General features: G+C 45.6%; 1 protein-coding gene across 2 annotated transcripts in view; it reads left to right on the forward strand.

Annotated features, from left to right (window-relative positions):
* Positions 1-13,692, forward strand: part of TMEM67 (transmembrane protein 67) — a 663,651-nt gene that overhangs the window by 442,745 nt on the left and 207,214 nt on the right. For both annotated transcript variants that reach the window (XM_069220469.1, XM_069220470.1), the window contains exons 21-22: positions 5,739-5,879; positions 5,988-6,068. In XM_069220469.1, the coding sequence (XP_069076570.1) occupies positions 5,739-5,879; positions 5,988-6,068 (222 nt within the window). The remainder of the gene's footprint in view (positions 1-5,738; positions 5,880-5,987; positions 6,069-13,692) is intronic.

Below are 13,692 nucleotides of genomic sequence, written 5' to 3' on the forward strand. Positions count from 1 at the left end.
ACCCTTCGACGTCACCGCACCCGCGTTCTCCTCTTGTGGACTCTGCACCCAAGTTGACCCCTTCTCTCCCGCTATTTCCCAGTGCCAGGGCGACTATGGTCCAAATGTGGAATTACTATTCATCCCTATGTTCCATCTTTAGATCTTCCCTTCCCTCTGGAATGCCTTTGGGCCCTTTGGAGGTGGTGAGTGTTTAGACGGGGTCATTGCCGGCGGTTTCATCCTCGGTGCTCGTTCAGACTCTTGACTCCATCTCTGGAGTCAGATCAGTGCTGGTGCACGGCTTTGTATGACCTCTATCCCCTCCGCCTGATCTTGTTGTCCTGACACCTCTCATGGCGCCGTTGAGCCAGTCAACTCCGCTTGATACTCCTATACTGATTTCCCCATAGTCAGACGACGATGCTTCCGGGGAAGCTTCCCCCACTCTGTTGGCCTACGCTGACTCTGACGCCAGAAGCAGCGTTGTTTGATATGGATGCGGTTCCTTTGCTGGATCCACTTTCTGAGCCTCCTGCACATCCCCAAGCTCCTTTTACGAGACCCCTTCTAGGTTCATCCTCTGATTGGGTGCTTGATTTAGCCACTGCCAGTGGCCTAGACTCATCGCCAGCACCTAGCCTACTCTTGTCCCCTGGATTGGCAACAGAAGCCAACACTGCCTTTGCAGATGTCTTGAGATGGGTGGCTGATGTTTTGCACTTGCAACTTCCAGTGGTGCAGTTATCTACAGATCCGTTGTTCACTTTTGATTTGGATCCATTTACCACTGAACCCGTTGTGCCTTATTGCGAGGCTCTATACAACATCCTTCTCTGTCTAGAATCAGCCTGTCTGTGGTCCTTCTCTGGACTGCTGGATCTCACACAGGCATTGGCCAGCACAAGAGGATACCTAGGGCCTTTGCCACCACCCTACTCCTCAGGGGTTTGTTGTCCTAACTGCTTTGGGCATTCCTGATGTGGCGCAGATTCCTCCTACTCTGCCGCACAGGGATTCTAGTCCGCTTGATTCTGCTGGAAGGCGTCTTTTCACCTCTTCTAACATTCCTCTACATTCCACCAACACTTCCTGTGTGTTGGCTCGCTTTTCCCATACTCTCTGGGACTCCGTGTAATGTTTCTTGTCATTGTTACCTGAGGATGATCACAGTGCCCTGATGCCTTTAATCAGAGATTGTCAACAGGCTGCTCTGCTCACGGTTGTCCCAGGTATGAGCTCTACTGATTCCGTTGGATGAATCATGGCTGCCTCTGTTGCCATACATTGCAGGGCTTGGTTATCAGCTTCTAATTTTTCAGCTCTGGTGCGGGATGCTTTCCTTAATGTGCCATTTGCTGTCATGTCTCTTTCTAGAGTGCATGCAGATTCTGCCTCGCGCCGTTTGTCGAGATTCTCATGGTGGGGACTGATTTCCGACCTCTTCTCATACACTTGCACTACTCCGTTGCAACTCTCTTGGAACTGCTCCTCTCAGGTGTGGGTCCTGTTACGTGCTCATCTTTTTCTATTGCATGTTATTGCATTTCTTGCAGTTCTTACCTTCGGAGTCACTTTAGAGTCTCCTCCTGTTCTTCGCAGTGATCTTTTTTTTATCCACGTTGTATGCACTTCCTATTGTGGTGCTTTGCATTCTTTCAATGATGCTGCTCCTATCAACGGAGCTATAGTTCAGTGGCATTGTCTAGTGCCTCTGCTGGAGCAGGTATTCACTATGCTTTATATGAGAGTACCTACTTTCAGTTTCGTTTATATTTGACCGATTATCAACATGTTAAGTAGTAGCTCTACTTCTGAGGCAGGGCTGGGTGCCCTCTTATCATTTGATTATCTCTACTGGTGGATCTTTATGCCTGCTCTTGGTCGTTTCATACCACAGTTAGTAGTTCTCTTTTTGTTGTGTTTCTGACTACAATACTTCTCCTTTAGTCTTGTTGCCTCTATTGGTATAGAGATTGAGTTTGACATTGGCTGTTTTGAGCATTTGCCTAATTTTTCTTACCATGTAAAACTATGGTGTTGGATTTTTCCAGGAGCCATTTCTCTGGTGTCTCTCCGTATTATTATTTCTTCCATGGAATGCTTCTTTTTTTTACCATTTTTTCAATGGGTTCTACTTTGTCCTTGTTTTCCTCTGCTTGCAGGCTCATATTGGGGCTTGCTGCAGTTTCCCCACCTTGTCTTTAAGGGTGTTGTTGGTCGCGTGTATCATGACTGCCTATATTCACACTTTTTCCAGGACCACGGCTCTCTAGCTCAGTGGTAGCGTCTCTTGCCTCTGGTGGCACCGGCTACCCCATGACATGGGTTCCCAGCTAAACAGTGCAGCAATATTTTTTGTTAAAAAAAAAGGAACAAATACAGTACTCTCCACTGGAGGTTCCCTTCCTCTCTTTCCATCTTACCTCTTGCTCACACCTTTCAGGTCATTCCTGAGCTTTTGCTCTCCCTGTGCTGTTGTTCACGGGTTCTTTCTTTCCCACAGGATATTGTGTTTTTTGTTGGGTTTTTTTCGTACTCCCTCTTCTTGTGGTTGTGCTGTTCCTCCTTCTGGCCTACACAGGGATATTCCCTGTTCTTTGGTTTCTAATTCTGTCGCTACATTCTACTGTTTCCCCCCCGCTTCAACAGGAGCGGTATGGTGCTACTTCCAACCCTGACTTGTGCAGGCTTTTTAAGGCTTGCTTGGTGGCCATTTACCTCGTCTTCCTTGTTCATTGTGCTGGCTTGGGAAGCGTGCTATCTTTTGCTTCCTGTTGTCTGTATTTCTTCCATTGTTCTTGGTTGATTTGCTGACGACATGTTGTTTTATCCCCTTCTGTGCACGCCTGCGGGGATAGTTTCCTTCACAAGTGTCCCTTATCTACCTGTTCATTGCTCATGAGCACTGATTCTTTCAGTTCCTTTCCGTACATCCATCCTTCTGGCTCAGGAATGGTTCTGTGTTTTTTCTGTTTTGACACCTTCCATCCTATCTTTCTTCCTTGGCCACAGCCAACTGCTGTCTGTCCATGCTTCCACGTCCTCCTGGACACGGTCATAGACCCTTGCGTGGAGTGGGTCTTTTCAGACTCTTATCTCTTAACATGTCTCCAATTTCATGTTATTTTCTTGACTTTGTCTTACTTCGGGGTGCCGTGATTGGTTTGCTTTTCGGTCATGCTCCTTTCGATATGTTCTGTGATTTTCTGCTGCACAGTTCTGTGGTTTCCTTTGTGTGTGGATGCTTATTCTGCCTCTGGTTCCCATGTCAGGCTGGTTTCTTGTTTTTCATGCCTGTTATAATTGTCAGGAGCTCTTTTGTTCCCCTTCACTTCTATTTTCAACTTTCTTTTTTTTTGCTCTGGGTTCACACGGGAACGTCAATTTCTTTTACCCTGTTCCAGTTCTGCTTCAAAGTGCCTTTCTGTCATACACTTCCTTGTATGTGTCTGTACACGTCGCAATTTCGTGCAGGGCCTTGCTGGTCTTTTCCACTTTATTATCCCATTTGGGCCTGGAGCTGTTTTCCAAGCTCATTCTGGGACAACCATTGCCAGTCTGTCTGTACTCTTTCAGTTGTCATTCGTTCTTTTCCTGATTAACTGTGTTTTTTCTTGGCTTGTGTGTGTTTGTCACATATCGCCTCTGCTGGCGTACTATCTCATTCTGACTGTGAGATTGTTTTTATGGCACGCGTATGCTAGTCATTCTACTTTGACTCTTTTACACGTTTTATATCACGTGTTTATGGTTCTATCTCTGGTGGCCATAGCCATGTTTCCCTTTCATTATCCTTCTATTTTTTTTTGCAGTTTTCACTCCCCAGTGGGTGTGGTCACTGCCTAGTTTCCTGTGGAGATTTTGTCTTCCCAGTCCTGACTTTGCATGTTCCCTATGGATATGCCGGTCATTTTTTCATATAAGTAGCTTATGTTTTTCTCTCTGGCCTCTCTGTCTTGAGCCTGGTTATTCCCCTGCGTTGCCGGGATGTTCTTTGCGAGACTGGTGTGATTCGTTCGCAACCCTCCTCCGTGTGGGGGATTGCTTGGGTATACAATTCTAAGATAAGGAATCTGTGACTAGTTGTCTCTATCAGATGAACAAGTTACTTAACTTCGGTAACACCTTATCTGGTAGAGACAGACTAGCCGCAGATTCCTTATCGACCCGCCTATCCTCCTCGCTTGTGAACTGTGTGTTTTCTAGTTATCAGACAACTCATGACGTGTCTTTTCTTTTCTGGCTGGCATGTATACTGGCATGTGATCTGGAGTGGATGGAGGCCAACACCATGGCCTCCATCCACTCCGGATCACCATTGGAACCCTGCCCTCACCATATCTTCAATTATGCAAATATCATCATAGCTCCCCACCTCTGCAACACCTTCAACAGCTCCTTCAAGTTAGCCACCTTCCCAGAAAGCTGGAAACATGCAGAAGTCCTCTCCCTCCCAAAAGACCCTACAGCTGCAAAAAACAACCTCCACAATGGACTCCAAGCAATCGCCAGCTGGATGGAAGCAAGCCGCCTCAAACTAAACACAGACAAGACAGAGATCCTCATCTTCGGAGCAAACTCCTCAGCATGGAATGACTCCTGGTGGCCCACCTCCCTAGGATCAGCACCACCCCCCACCACCCACGCACGCAACCTGGGATTCATCCTGGATTCCACACTCAGCATGACTCAGCAGGTCAACGCCATCTCCTCTTCTTGCTACAACACCCTCCGCAGGCTCTGGAAAATCTTCAAGTGGACTCCCACCGAAACCAGGAAAACTGTCACCCGCGCCCTGGTCAGCAGCCGACTAGACTACAGAAACGCCCTATATGCAGTTACAACAACCAAACTCCAAACAAAACTGCAAGGAATCCAGAACGCATCCGCCGACTCATTCTGGACATCCCTCGCTGCCACCACATCACACCCCACCTCAGAGACTTACACTGGCTACCAGTACCGAAGAGGATCACCTTCAAACTCCTCGTCCATGCACACAGGCCCAATCTACCTCAACGAAAGACTCACCTTCCACACCCCCACCTGCATTCTTCGCTCCTCCAGCCTCGCCTCCGTTCCCCGTATCTGCCTCACCACCGCCAGAGGAAGATCGCCAAGACTTGGAACTCCCTACCGCTCCACCTTTGCCAGACCCAAGACCTCCTAACTTTCAGGAAACACCTAAAGACATGGCTATACGACCAGTAGCGCCCCCCCCCCCCAGCGACTTGAGATCCTAACGGGTGATTAGTGCGCATTATAAATCTTATGATTGATTGATTGACTATTACACTGTTTCACTATTTCACTACCAGTTTCTCTGTGACTCTGCGTTATTCTGCGGCTTCAAGCCACCAAAGAAACTGACATCAGTACGTCAGAGGAGGGAGAATATGGACTAAGCTGACATCATGTCCGGGGATGACATTGCTGCGGAGTCGCTCGATGCGCAGAGGTTCTGCTGAGGAAACATTTCCAGATCCAGTCTGACACCTGGGGGAGAATTCTAAGATAATAAATCTGCAGCTAGTCTGTGTCTCTACAAGATAAGGCTTTGCCGAAGGTAAGTAACTTATTCTTTGTGATGTGTGCGTAATGAGAAGATACTTGAAGTAACTTTCATTTAATTTGCTCATAAAACATGTTTTGTTTCTAGTCACACTGTATGTTATAAATGGCTTGCTGGTTGAAGTCACAGCATAAGACTTTAGCTTGTGCATTACAGGTCACAATTTGTTTCCTTTTGTTATCAGGTAGTTGGATTTGCAAACTTAGCATTGATGGAGCCATCTTCGTCTCTCACAAAAAGCACACAAGGTTACATCGCTCCCTCAAGTCGAATTCTAAGATATGGCGTGTCCACGGCTCTGTGGCTAGCAATTGGCTTCATTCAGGTAATGAATTAGCATTATTTTATTGATGGAATGTTGATAATGCAAGCATATGCTGCTTTTCATTCCAACAAGACCCACTAATTTGTACCACTTCCATAATTATTTTAGATGGGGTTCTTTGCTGTCTTTTATGAGAGGTTCGTGGAAGATAAAATACGACAATTTGTTGATTTATGCTCCATGAGTAATGTAAGTAACTTACTTTTCTTTTCCTAAAGATTTTGTTTTAAATCATATTAAGTGTGTGTGTATGCACTGGTGGCAAACACACCAAAGTGGTTATGGTTGAGTCAGTTTCCCCTTAGGAAGGACAGTTTTTTAAATTTTCTTAATCACCTTGGGGCCATTACAGAAGGGTTGAAACTTTTTTCTTTATTATAAACACTTTATCCATCCTTATGGCAAGATTTGTGCAGATTTGTCTAGAGGGGGCCAAGAAAAAAGAAGAGGCGAAGAGTTCAAAAGTGTCAGTTTTCAGTTTAAATCTTATTCGTCCTTCGGTATAAATGTTTTCGGTAGTTTTAGAGAAATTAGTGTTTAAAGGGGTGCCCAAATGGGACATAAAGGGTTACATTTTGGAGATTTATTGACAGTTGGAAAGCTGTATTTTTTATTTTCCCATAATCTTTGCGATATTGGATGAATTTGCACCAAATTTAGCATCTGCTTAGCTTACTCTGTGTGTTCAAGTTTGTACAGATTGTAAAGGTGGACAGTTTTAACATCAGGGATCTAAAATATGTTCATTTGCTAAACCTATGACATCATTTGAGGAAAATAGGAAATTTGACAGATATTTAGCTCGTTTAATCTTCTTTGAACATGACACGTTTCATGCAAATCCTTTAAGTGGGGGCAAAATTGAAAGCAGGAGACAGAAACAGTCTCACTTGCTAATTATCTTTGGTGCTTTGCAATGAATCTGCATGACATTTAGCAGGCTCTTAGCACTTAAAGCCCAGTGCAGGAGTCTCTCATTTCATGGAGAAGGGTTGGCAAAATCAATTTTGGGGGGAATCATAAAAAACATGATTTGCTAATAACATTGATGCAGTTTTGGAAATCTGCACAACTCTTGGCATGCACTTAGGGTTCACAGATAAAATACACGGTCAGTCTATAGGCCAACCGGTACTATGCACGTCTTGGGGTCAGGGTTTGGCATTCAGCATCGGGTTGGCAAACGATTAATGAATAAACATTTTTTTTTTTATGTCTGTACGTCCCAATCTCCACCTTTGCGGAACTCTGCCACCTGTTGATGGATTTGCACTACTAAGTGTAAGGTTCTGCCACATTTCATATAGGTTCATAATATGACACCAAAGAGAATAGCAACTAAAATAATCTTGGACCCCATCTTTAACTTTGGCCCTTTTGTCAGATCTACCTGAAATTGAGATTCCTCTACTAGGCTCAACTAGTTAATAATCTGTTATATTATGCCAATTTGTTAACCAGCACCGAAAGGTATTTTCAAATTAACACTTTTTTGATGTAGATTTAATTCTAGCCCTGCTATATGGATTTGCATGAAACTCAAAATATCAAGAGTAAGCTGAACATGAGAGCCCCTTAAATTGTGTAAAGATTTGGGGTATGGAAGCAAAATGTTTACCATAAGATTTTGTAACCCCCCCCTTTTAAGTTTGCCCCTCTGTGATTGCCCTTAATAGAACTTGACATACCGAGATAAAAACAAACACTCTAAATTTCTAACACATTTCATACTAAATCATGAAGGCTGAAGGCCATGCGCAGCAGAGTTTGATTTCTCCCCCCCCCCCTTCCCTGCGGAGTGTTTGGTGCATGGATCTTTTGGATGTGGTATGTTATCAAAAACACCAGCAATTCACCTAAAAAAACAAAAGAAAGTGCAATAATTGCGTCAAATTAAAAATGAAGTGCCACTGAAATTTGCATTTTATGGTTAGGACCACAGTCCATAACTTGCAAACAACCAAGCAACCCATATCTTGCACACCAAAAGCAGTGCTCATGACCTCTCAATATTTAAACCGATAAATAACAACACCTAAAAGGGAAATGCAATTAAATAACAGCACATACCTAAATACAACTCCTACATTCATAGTCAATCTGTTGTAAATGGTAAGTTTAATATGATATGTAATTGAATATGTAAGTTTTCTAATTGCAACCGTCACAATAAGAGTGAAATATTAATCTTTCATTCAGGTGATACAGAGAACTGTTATGCAATATGCATTGTAAAAAAATGCATTGCCATAAAATACATTAATAAAATAAATAAATGGGAACTACCTCTTCAGAATCTATATAGCATTAGCCACGGCGTTACCATTACAATTTATACTGTGATTTATAATTTAAACTCACATATTGTAATGTATATTATCTAAAAATGGTGTAGTCTGAGTACATATTTCAATAGCTCCCCGACTTCAACCCAATATCATAGACACATTTACAGTATGTGCTTTGTGAGCATTAGAATGGCTTTAAAAAATATATCTAATCATCAAACCAACTATGGAGAACCAAATGCAGGTAGAATATGCAAAGCTTTTGCTATCCAAACCACGAAGTCCACCCCGCATGGCACTCCCAAACCTTTGTATTTACTATAACTGTTGCAAGGTCCTACATGATGAAACCTAAACTGCTGAAATTGTTGGTGACATAATGTGAAACCGGTTCTCAGTCAATGTGGGCGGCCTTGGCTTTCATCATTAACCAATAACGCATCCCTGCTTTGGACCGTTGAGATAATTTTAGATCGATGGAATAGTTATACCATTTAAAAGTGTCATCTACCTGTGTTTTTTTAAGTTTTGTTTTGGGAACTAAGACTTAAACAAGCTGATTTCACAATACCTCTTTTCAGTAATGTGATACAGGAGACCGAATAATCTATTTAATACATGTCAATTTCCTCCCACAATAGGTTCTCTATGTGGGTTACCCTGCCCTTTTAGCTGCTTGTAATGATTAAAAATAATTTAAAGCAGTATCATCAACCATTTTGCCACTAGCTTTTTGACCCAACTCAGGTTGGGTTATGGCCTGTGGAATGCATTCCTCATTCTCAACATTTTACAAAGACAGTTATCTGAATTAAGTTCAGTCTCTTCTCTGAAGATCTCAGCTCTGCTAATGCCATCAATTTTCTCTGCAGCAGTTTTCAGTCCTTAGCAAAAATCTGCATGAGTAGCAAAAAACGTACATTAATGGTGAAAAAGCACAAGAAACGTTTATGCCAGTGTTTCTAAATGCTGAGCCGTTGTATTTTTGTGTTGAACTTAACGGTGAAATAATCCATAACTCTTTAAACTTTTGTCAGTTTCATTGACCAAGTTAAATATTTCTTACATTCTTTGCCTAAAAAATAACCTAGGTTTCTACAGGTTCATTACCAGCTGATTATTGATGTTGTAAGTCAACACATATATAGTGCCTGATTTATTGGTAGGCAGAAAGTTTACTCTGTCACATTTGTCATATTACAAGTACAGTATGTCCATTGGCACTTGTAATAAAGCGGACAGGATATCCATCACGTTTATAACAGAGTAACATGTCCTCCCAACTCTGTCAAGCCCAAAGTCAATACCAGCCCAGAGGAGAGTTTGCTACAAACAATAAATTGTCTGCATATGTAAATTGGTGAAAATTTCAGTAACCAAATTTAGAAGCAAAGCAGGTGGTCAGTGCAAAGTGCTTGGGCTAGTCAAGCAGAATTGAATAAAAAGACAAGAAGTCAAAGTAAAACCTTGATTTGATAGAGATTTCTAGCTGCAGATTCCTTATCTTAGAATTATCCCTAGGCCTCTGACTGCATCCGGAATTTTTTTCACAAGCAGAACCGATGTGTGGTGGTAGGTGGTGGTGTTCAGCTCCCATAGCGTCGCCCGCACCAGAAATGACGTATGTGGTGCCTATGTAGGCATCACCCAGGTGCGCTGCTGTTGGTTCTTTTCTTTCTGCGCCAGCCAGCGCAGATTCAGAGAAGAGCTACCCTTTAGCCAATTTTTGGCTAACCTTTTTGACATTTTTATGACTTCTTTTGAGGTCTTTCCTTCTGATGTGGTAGGAAAGTCATCCAAGAAGGCCAGCTCCAAGCCTTGCAGTGTCTATCATCAACAGATGTTGATGACGGACCCGCAGCTTCTATGCCTTCGGTGCCTCAAGCACTACCATGACCCTAAGTCTTGATCCGACTGCCGCTCCTATGAACCCAAAGGCCTTGAGTGAGTGATCCCTCAAGCTCTTGGTGGCTCAGAGTGCTAGGCCATGATGATCGAGGTCCCTATCAAAATGAAGGGAGCAGTCATGGATCTTTGTCACACTCAAAGTCGTCAGGTCACTCGGGTAAGTCACCCCCATAAGAAGAAGTCGTCAAAGAGGTCTTCAACGTCTCCATGTCCTTTGGCCAATGAGACAAGGGCATTCAAGGCATGGCTCCGCAGTAGAGCCTGCTCCTGGGCCATCTCTGCGCCTCCCTGATTTTCCCAGGGCCGGTTCGATCCCACCCAACGTAGAGTTCTGTGATGCCATGCGCCTCATTTTTGGGCAGGCTGACCCCTCCTGCTTGCCTTTAGGCCCTGAGTGGTCCACAGGGACCCCTTCTGATTCTGCATCAGCAGCCCTGGCTCCAATAGGGCCCCAAGGATCCATTCCTAGATCCGGACAGACATCAGTCGTACCATATAGACCAATCCGGTGCTGGTCCCGATGCTGATGCTCCAGGCCACCCTGTTCCTGATCCCCGACTATGACATGGAGCCAGAGGGGCATCCAGCCGTATCCTGCACTATCTGGAGCCATGCCTTCAAGGTAGGAGTCTGAGCCCTATTCCTATGGGTTGGGACTTGGGAAGGAATAGGAAAGTTCGCTAGACCATGAGGAATACCACCCTTAGGACACCTTGGACTATTGTGAGGATCTGGGTGAGGCCAGTGTACTGGAAATTTCTCCATAGACTGGTATGCTTTCTCCCCCTAGCCTGGCTACGGAGGAGGTAGGGTAATTGACCATGTTGGTGAGGAGGGTGCCTGAGGTCCTGGACCTCAGTTTGCCCTCAGTGGCAGTCAAGGCGAATGTCTTGTTGGAAATGCTTCAGCCAGGAGTGTCCCTCTCAGAATGACTTCTCCCCTTTAATGAGGCACTTACTGATGGCTTGCTTGGGAGTTGGTCCAAGCCCATGACCGGGGCTTCTGTGAATAAGACTGTTGCCCGTCGCCTCTGCCCTGCACCGGGGGACCCAAGCTTCCTCACACAACACCCCACTCCACAGAGCTTGGTCCAAGCTGCCACTTCCCAAATAAATCCTGGTGCATTCCCAAACGCACCACCACATCGGGAATCCAAGAGGCTGGAAACCTGGGAAAGAAGCTGTTTTCTTCCACCAGCCTGACACTACTGCTGTGTACACAATGTGCCTTTTGGGCTGCTACTTCCACATGCTATGGGATACAGTTGCACAAGTGCTGCCAATGGTCCCAGAGGAGGCCTGGCCCTTTCTCTCCTAGGTTGTTGCTGACGGGAGAGATGCAGCAAACTTCATCATCCATTGTGATCTGGACACCACCGACTCACTAGACAGAGCGGGTTAATTAACGGTGACCTTACTGTGCCACACCTGGCTGAGAACAACTGGCTTTTCTGGGGACATCTAGGCGTCACTCATGGACATGCCCTTTGATGGCGCCTGTCTCTTCGGAGACACTGCGTATTCAGGGCTGGAGCGCTTGAAGTACAGCAGGGCTACAGCCAGATCCTTGGCCCTTTCCATGCCCCCCGTAATTCCACTTTCACTCCTTCTGTGGCCACAGAAGGGGTTTCTAACAGCGTCCTTAACTGCCCAGCTACCGCGTCACACTAGCTTCCCAGCCTCTGCATGGTTGTGGACACGGTGCCTATAGACCCTAGACCCCGTTGGTCAGGCAGCCAGAGGTCTGGCCAGTCCACCACTTCCCCAGCAGCTGCACCCTCCAAGCCTTCCTAGTCTGCCTGCATACCATCATGGGCACCCAGTTAATGTTAGGATTCGCCATCACCTGCCCCACTGTCAGTCCATAACATTGGAGAGGTGGATTTTGCAGATTGTCATAAGGGTCTACTCCTCTCCCCATGATGACCACCCTTCCCCAATGCTTCCCTCAAACAACAGGATGACGAAGGACCATGTTTCCCTTCTCTGCCAGGAAGTGATGTCTTTCTTGGCCAAGAGTGCCATAGAGAGGGTGCTGATACCAAAAGTGGGCCGTGGTTGCTCTTCCTGTTACTTTCTGGTCTAAGAAAGGATGGAGGCCTTTGTCCCATCCTTGACCGATGCCATGCAATTACATCCTCACAAAGGAGAAGTTCAAAACGCTCACTAAGGTCCTGTCTGCCCTGGACCCTGGAGACTGGATGGTAGCATCGGTCTTGCAGGATATTTTCACATACCTATCTTCCCTGCCTACAAACATTACCTGCGGTTCAAATTAGGTCACAAGCACTTTCAGTTCACTGTGCTTCACTTTGTCCTTACCAGTGCCGCTCGGGTGTTCACCAAGATGATGGCAGTGGTTGCAGCTCATCTGCAAAGATCAGGTGTTACCGTCTTCCCCTTTCTCGATGAATGGCTGTTGAAGATGGGCTCTCCCCAAGCTGCCGTCTCCCACATCTAGACTACGGTGAACCTCCTGCATTGCTGGGGTTCACTATCAGTGTGCTGAAGTCATACCTGTCTCCCTCTCAGACGGTCCCTTTCATTGGACATGGTGCAGTTTCAGGCTTATCCTCCTGAATGGCAAGTCCAGGACATTCAGGCTATGATACCGATGATTCAGCCTCTTCCTGGATTTTGATGAGACTCACTCGGAGGCTGCTGGGACTCTTGGCCTTCTGCATCCTACTGGTGACACATGCTTACTGGCACATGCAGGCTCTGCGGTGGAACCTGAAGTTCTAGTGGGTGCAGCATCAAGAGGACCTCTCTGGCATGGTTTAGATCTTGGAGGGTACTGCAAACGACCTGCAGTGGTGGCGAACGAACCTTGATTCGGTCAGTGGCAGACTCCTCTCCTTTCCCCAACTAGATCTGACAGTAGTGACAGATGCATCACTCCTGGGATGGGGCAGCCATCTGGGAGAGGTAGAGGTCAGAGGACTCTTTCATCTCTGGGGGAATTAAGTCTCAACATCAACCTGTTGGAACTCCATGCGACCTCACTTTTATTGAAAGCTTTTCTACCCTCCATCAAAGGAAGGCTAGTGAAGATGTTCACAGACAGCACCACTGCCATGTACTATTGCAACAATTAGGGCAGGGTGGGGTTGTGGACCCTTTGTCAATAGGACCTGCATCCCTGCACTTGGCTGGAATGTCAGGACATATTCCTAGTGGTTAAACATCTGGTGAGCTCTCTGAATGCCAGACCATACAAACTCAGCCAAGGTGCTGCAGGTTCTCTTTCAGCAGTGTGTAGAACCTTAGTTAGATCTGTTTCCCACCACGAGAGCTCAAAATGTCAGTGGTTCTACTCGCTGGGGTTTCCAAGGCGACTCTTGCTCGGAGACACTTTTCTTCTTGAGCGGAGCTCAGGCCCTCCTGTATGGTGTGCCTTTCTGTCTTGTACCACTCCTGTCCAGAGTTCTCAAGAAGATCAGGTACAACCGGGTGCAAGTCATTCTTGGGGTGCCATTCTGGGCACTTATAGTTTGGTATCCTGAGCTGTTGAGCACGGCGATCGGTCCTCTAATCAAGCTTCCTTTTCAGGAGGATCATTTGTTGTAGCAGCAGGGGAGGGTCTTCACCTAAACCTGTCCACTCTTCGCCTTCAGA

This window comes from Pleurodeles waltl, chromosome 2_2 (assembly GCF_031143425.1).
Source record: "Pleurodeles waltl isolate 20211129_DDA chromosome 2_2, aPleWal1.hap1.20221129, whole genome shotgun sequence".
In the NCBI taxonomy this organism is placed as follows: domain Eukaryota; kingdom Metazoa; phylum Chordata; class Amphibia; order Caudata; family Salamandridae; genus Pleurodeles; species Pleurodeles waltl.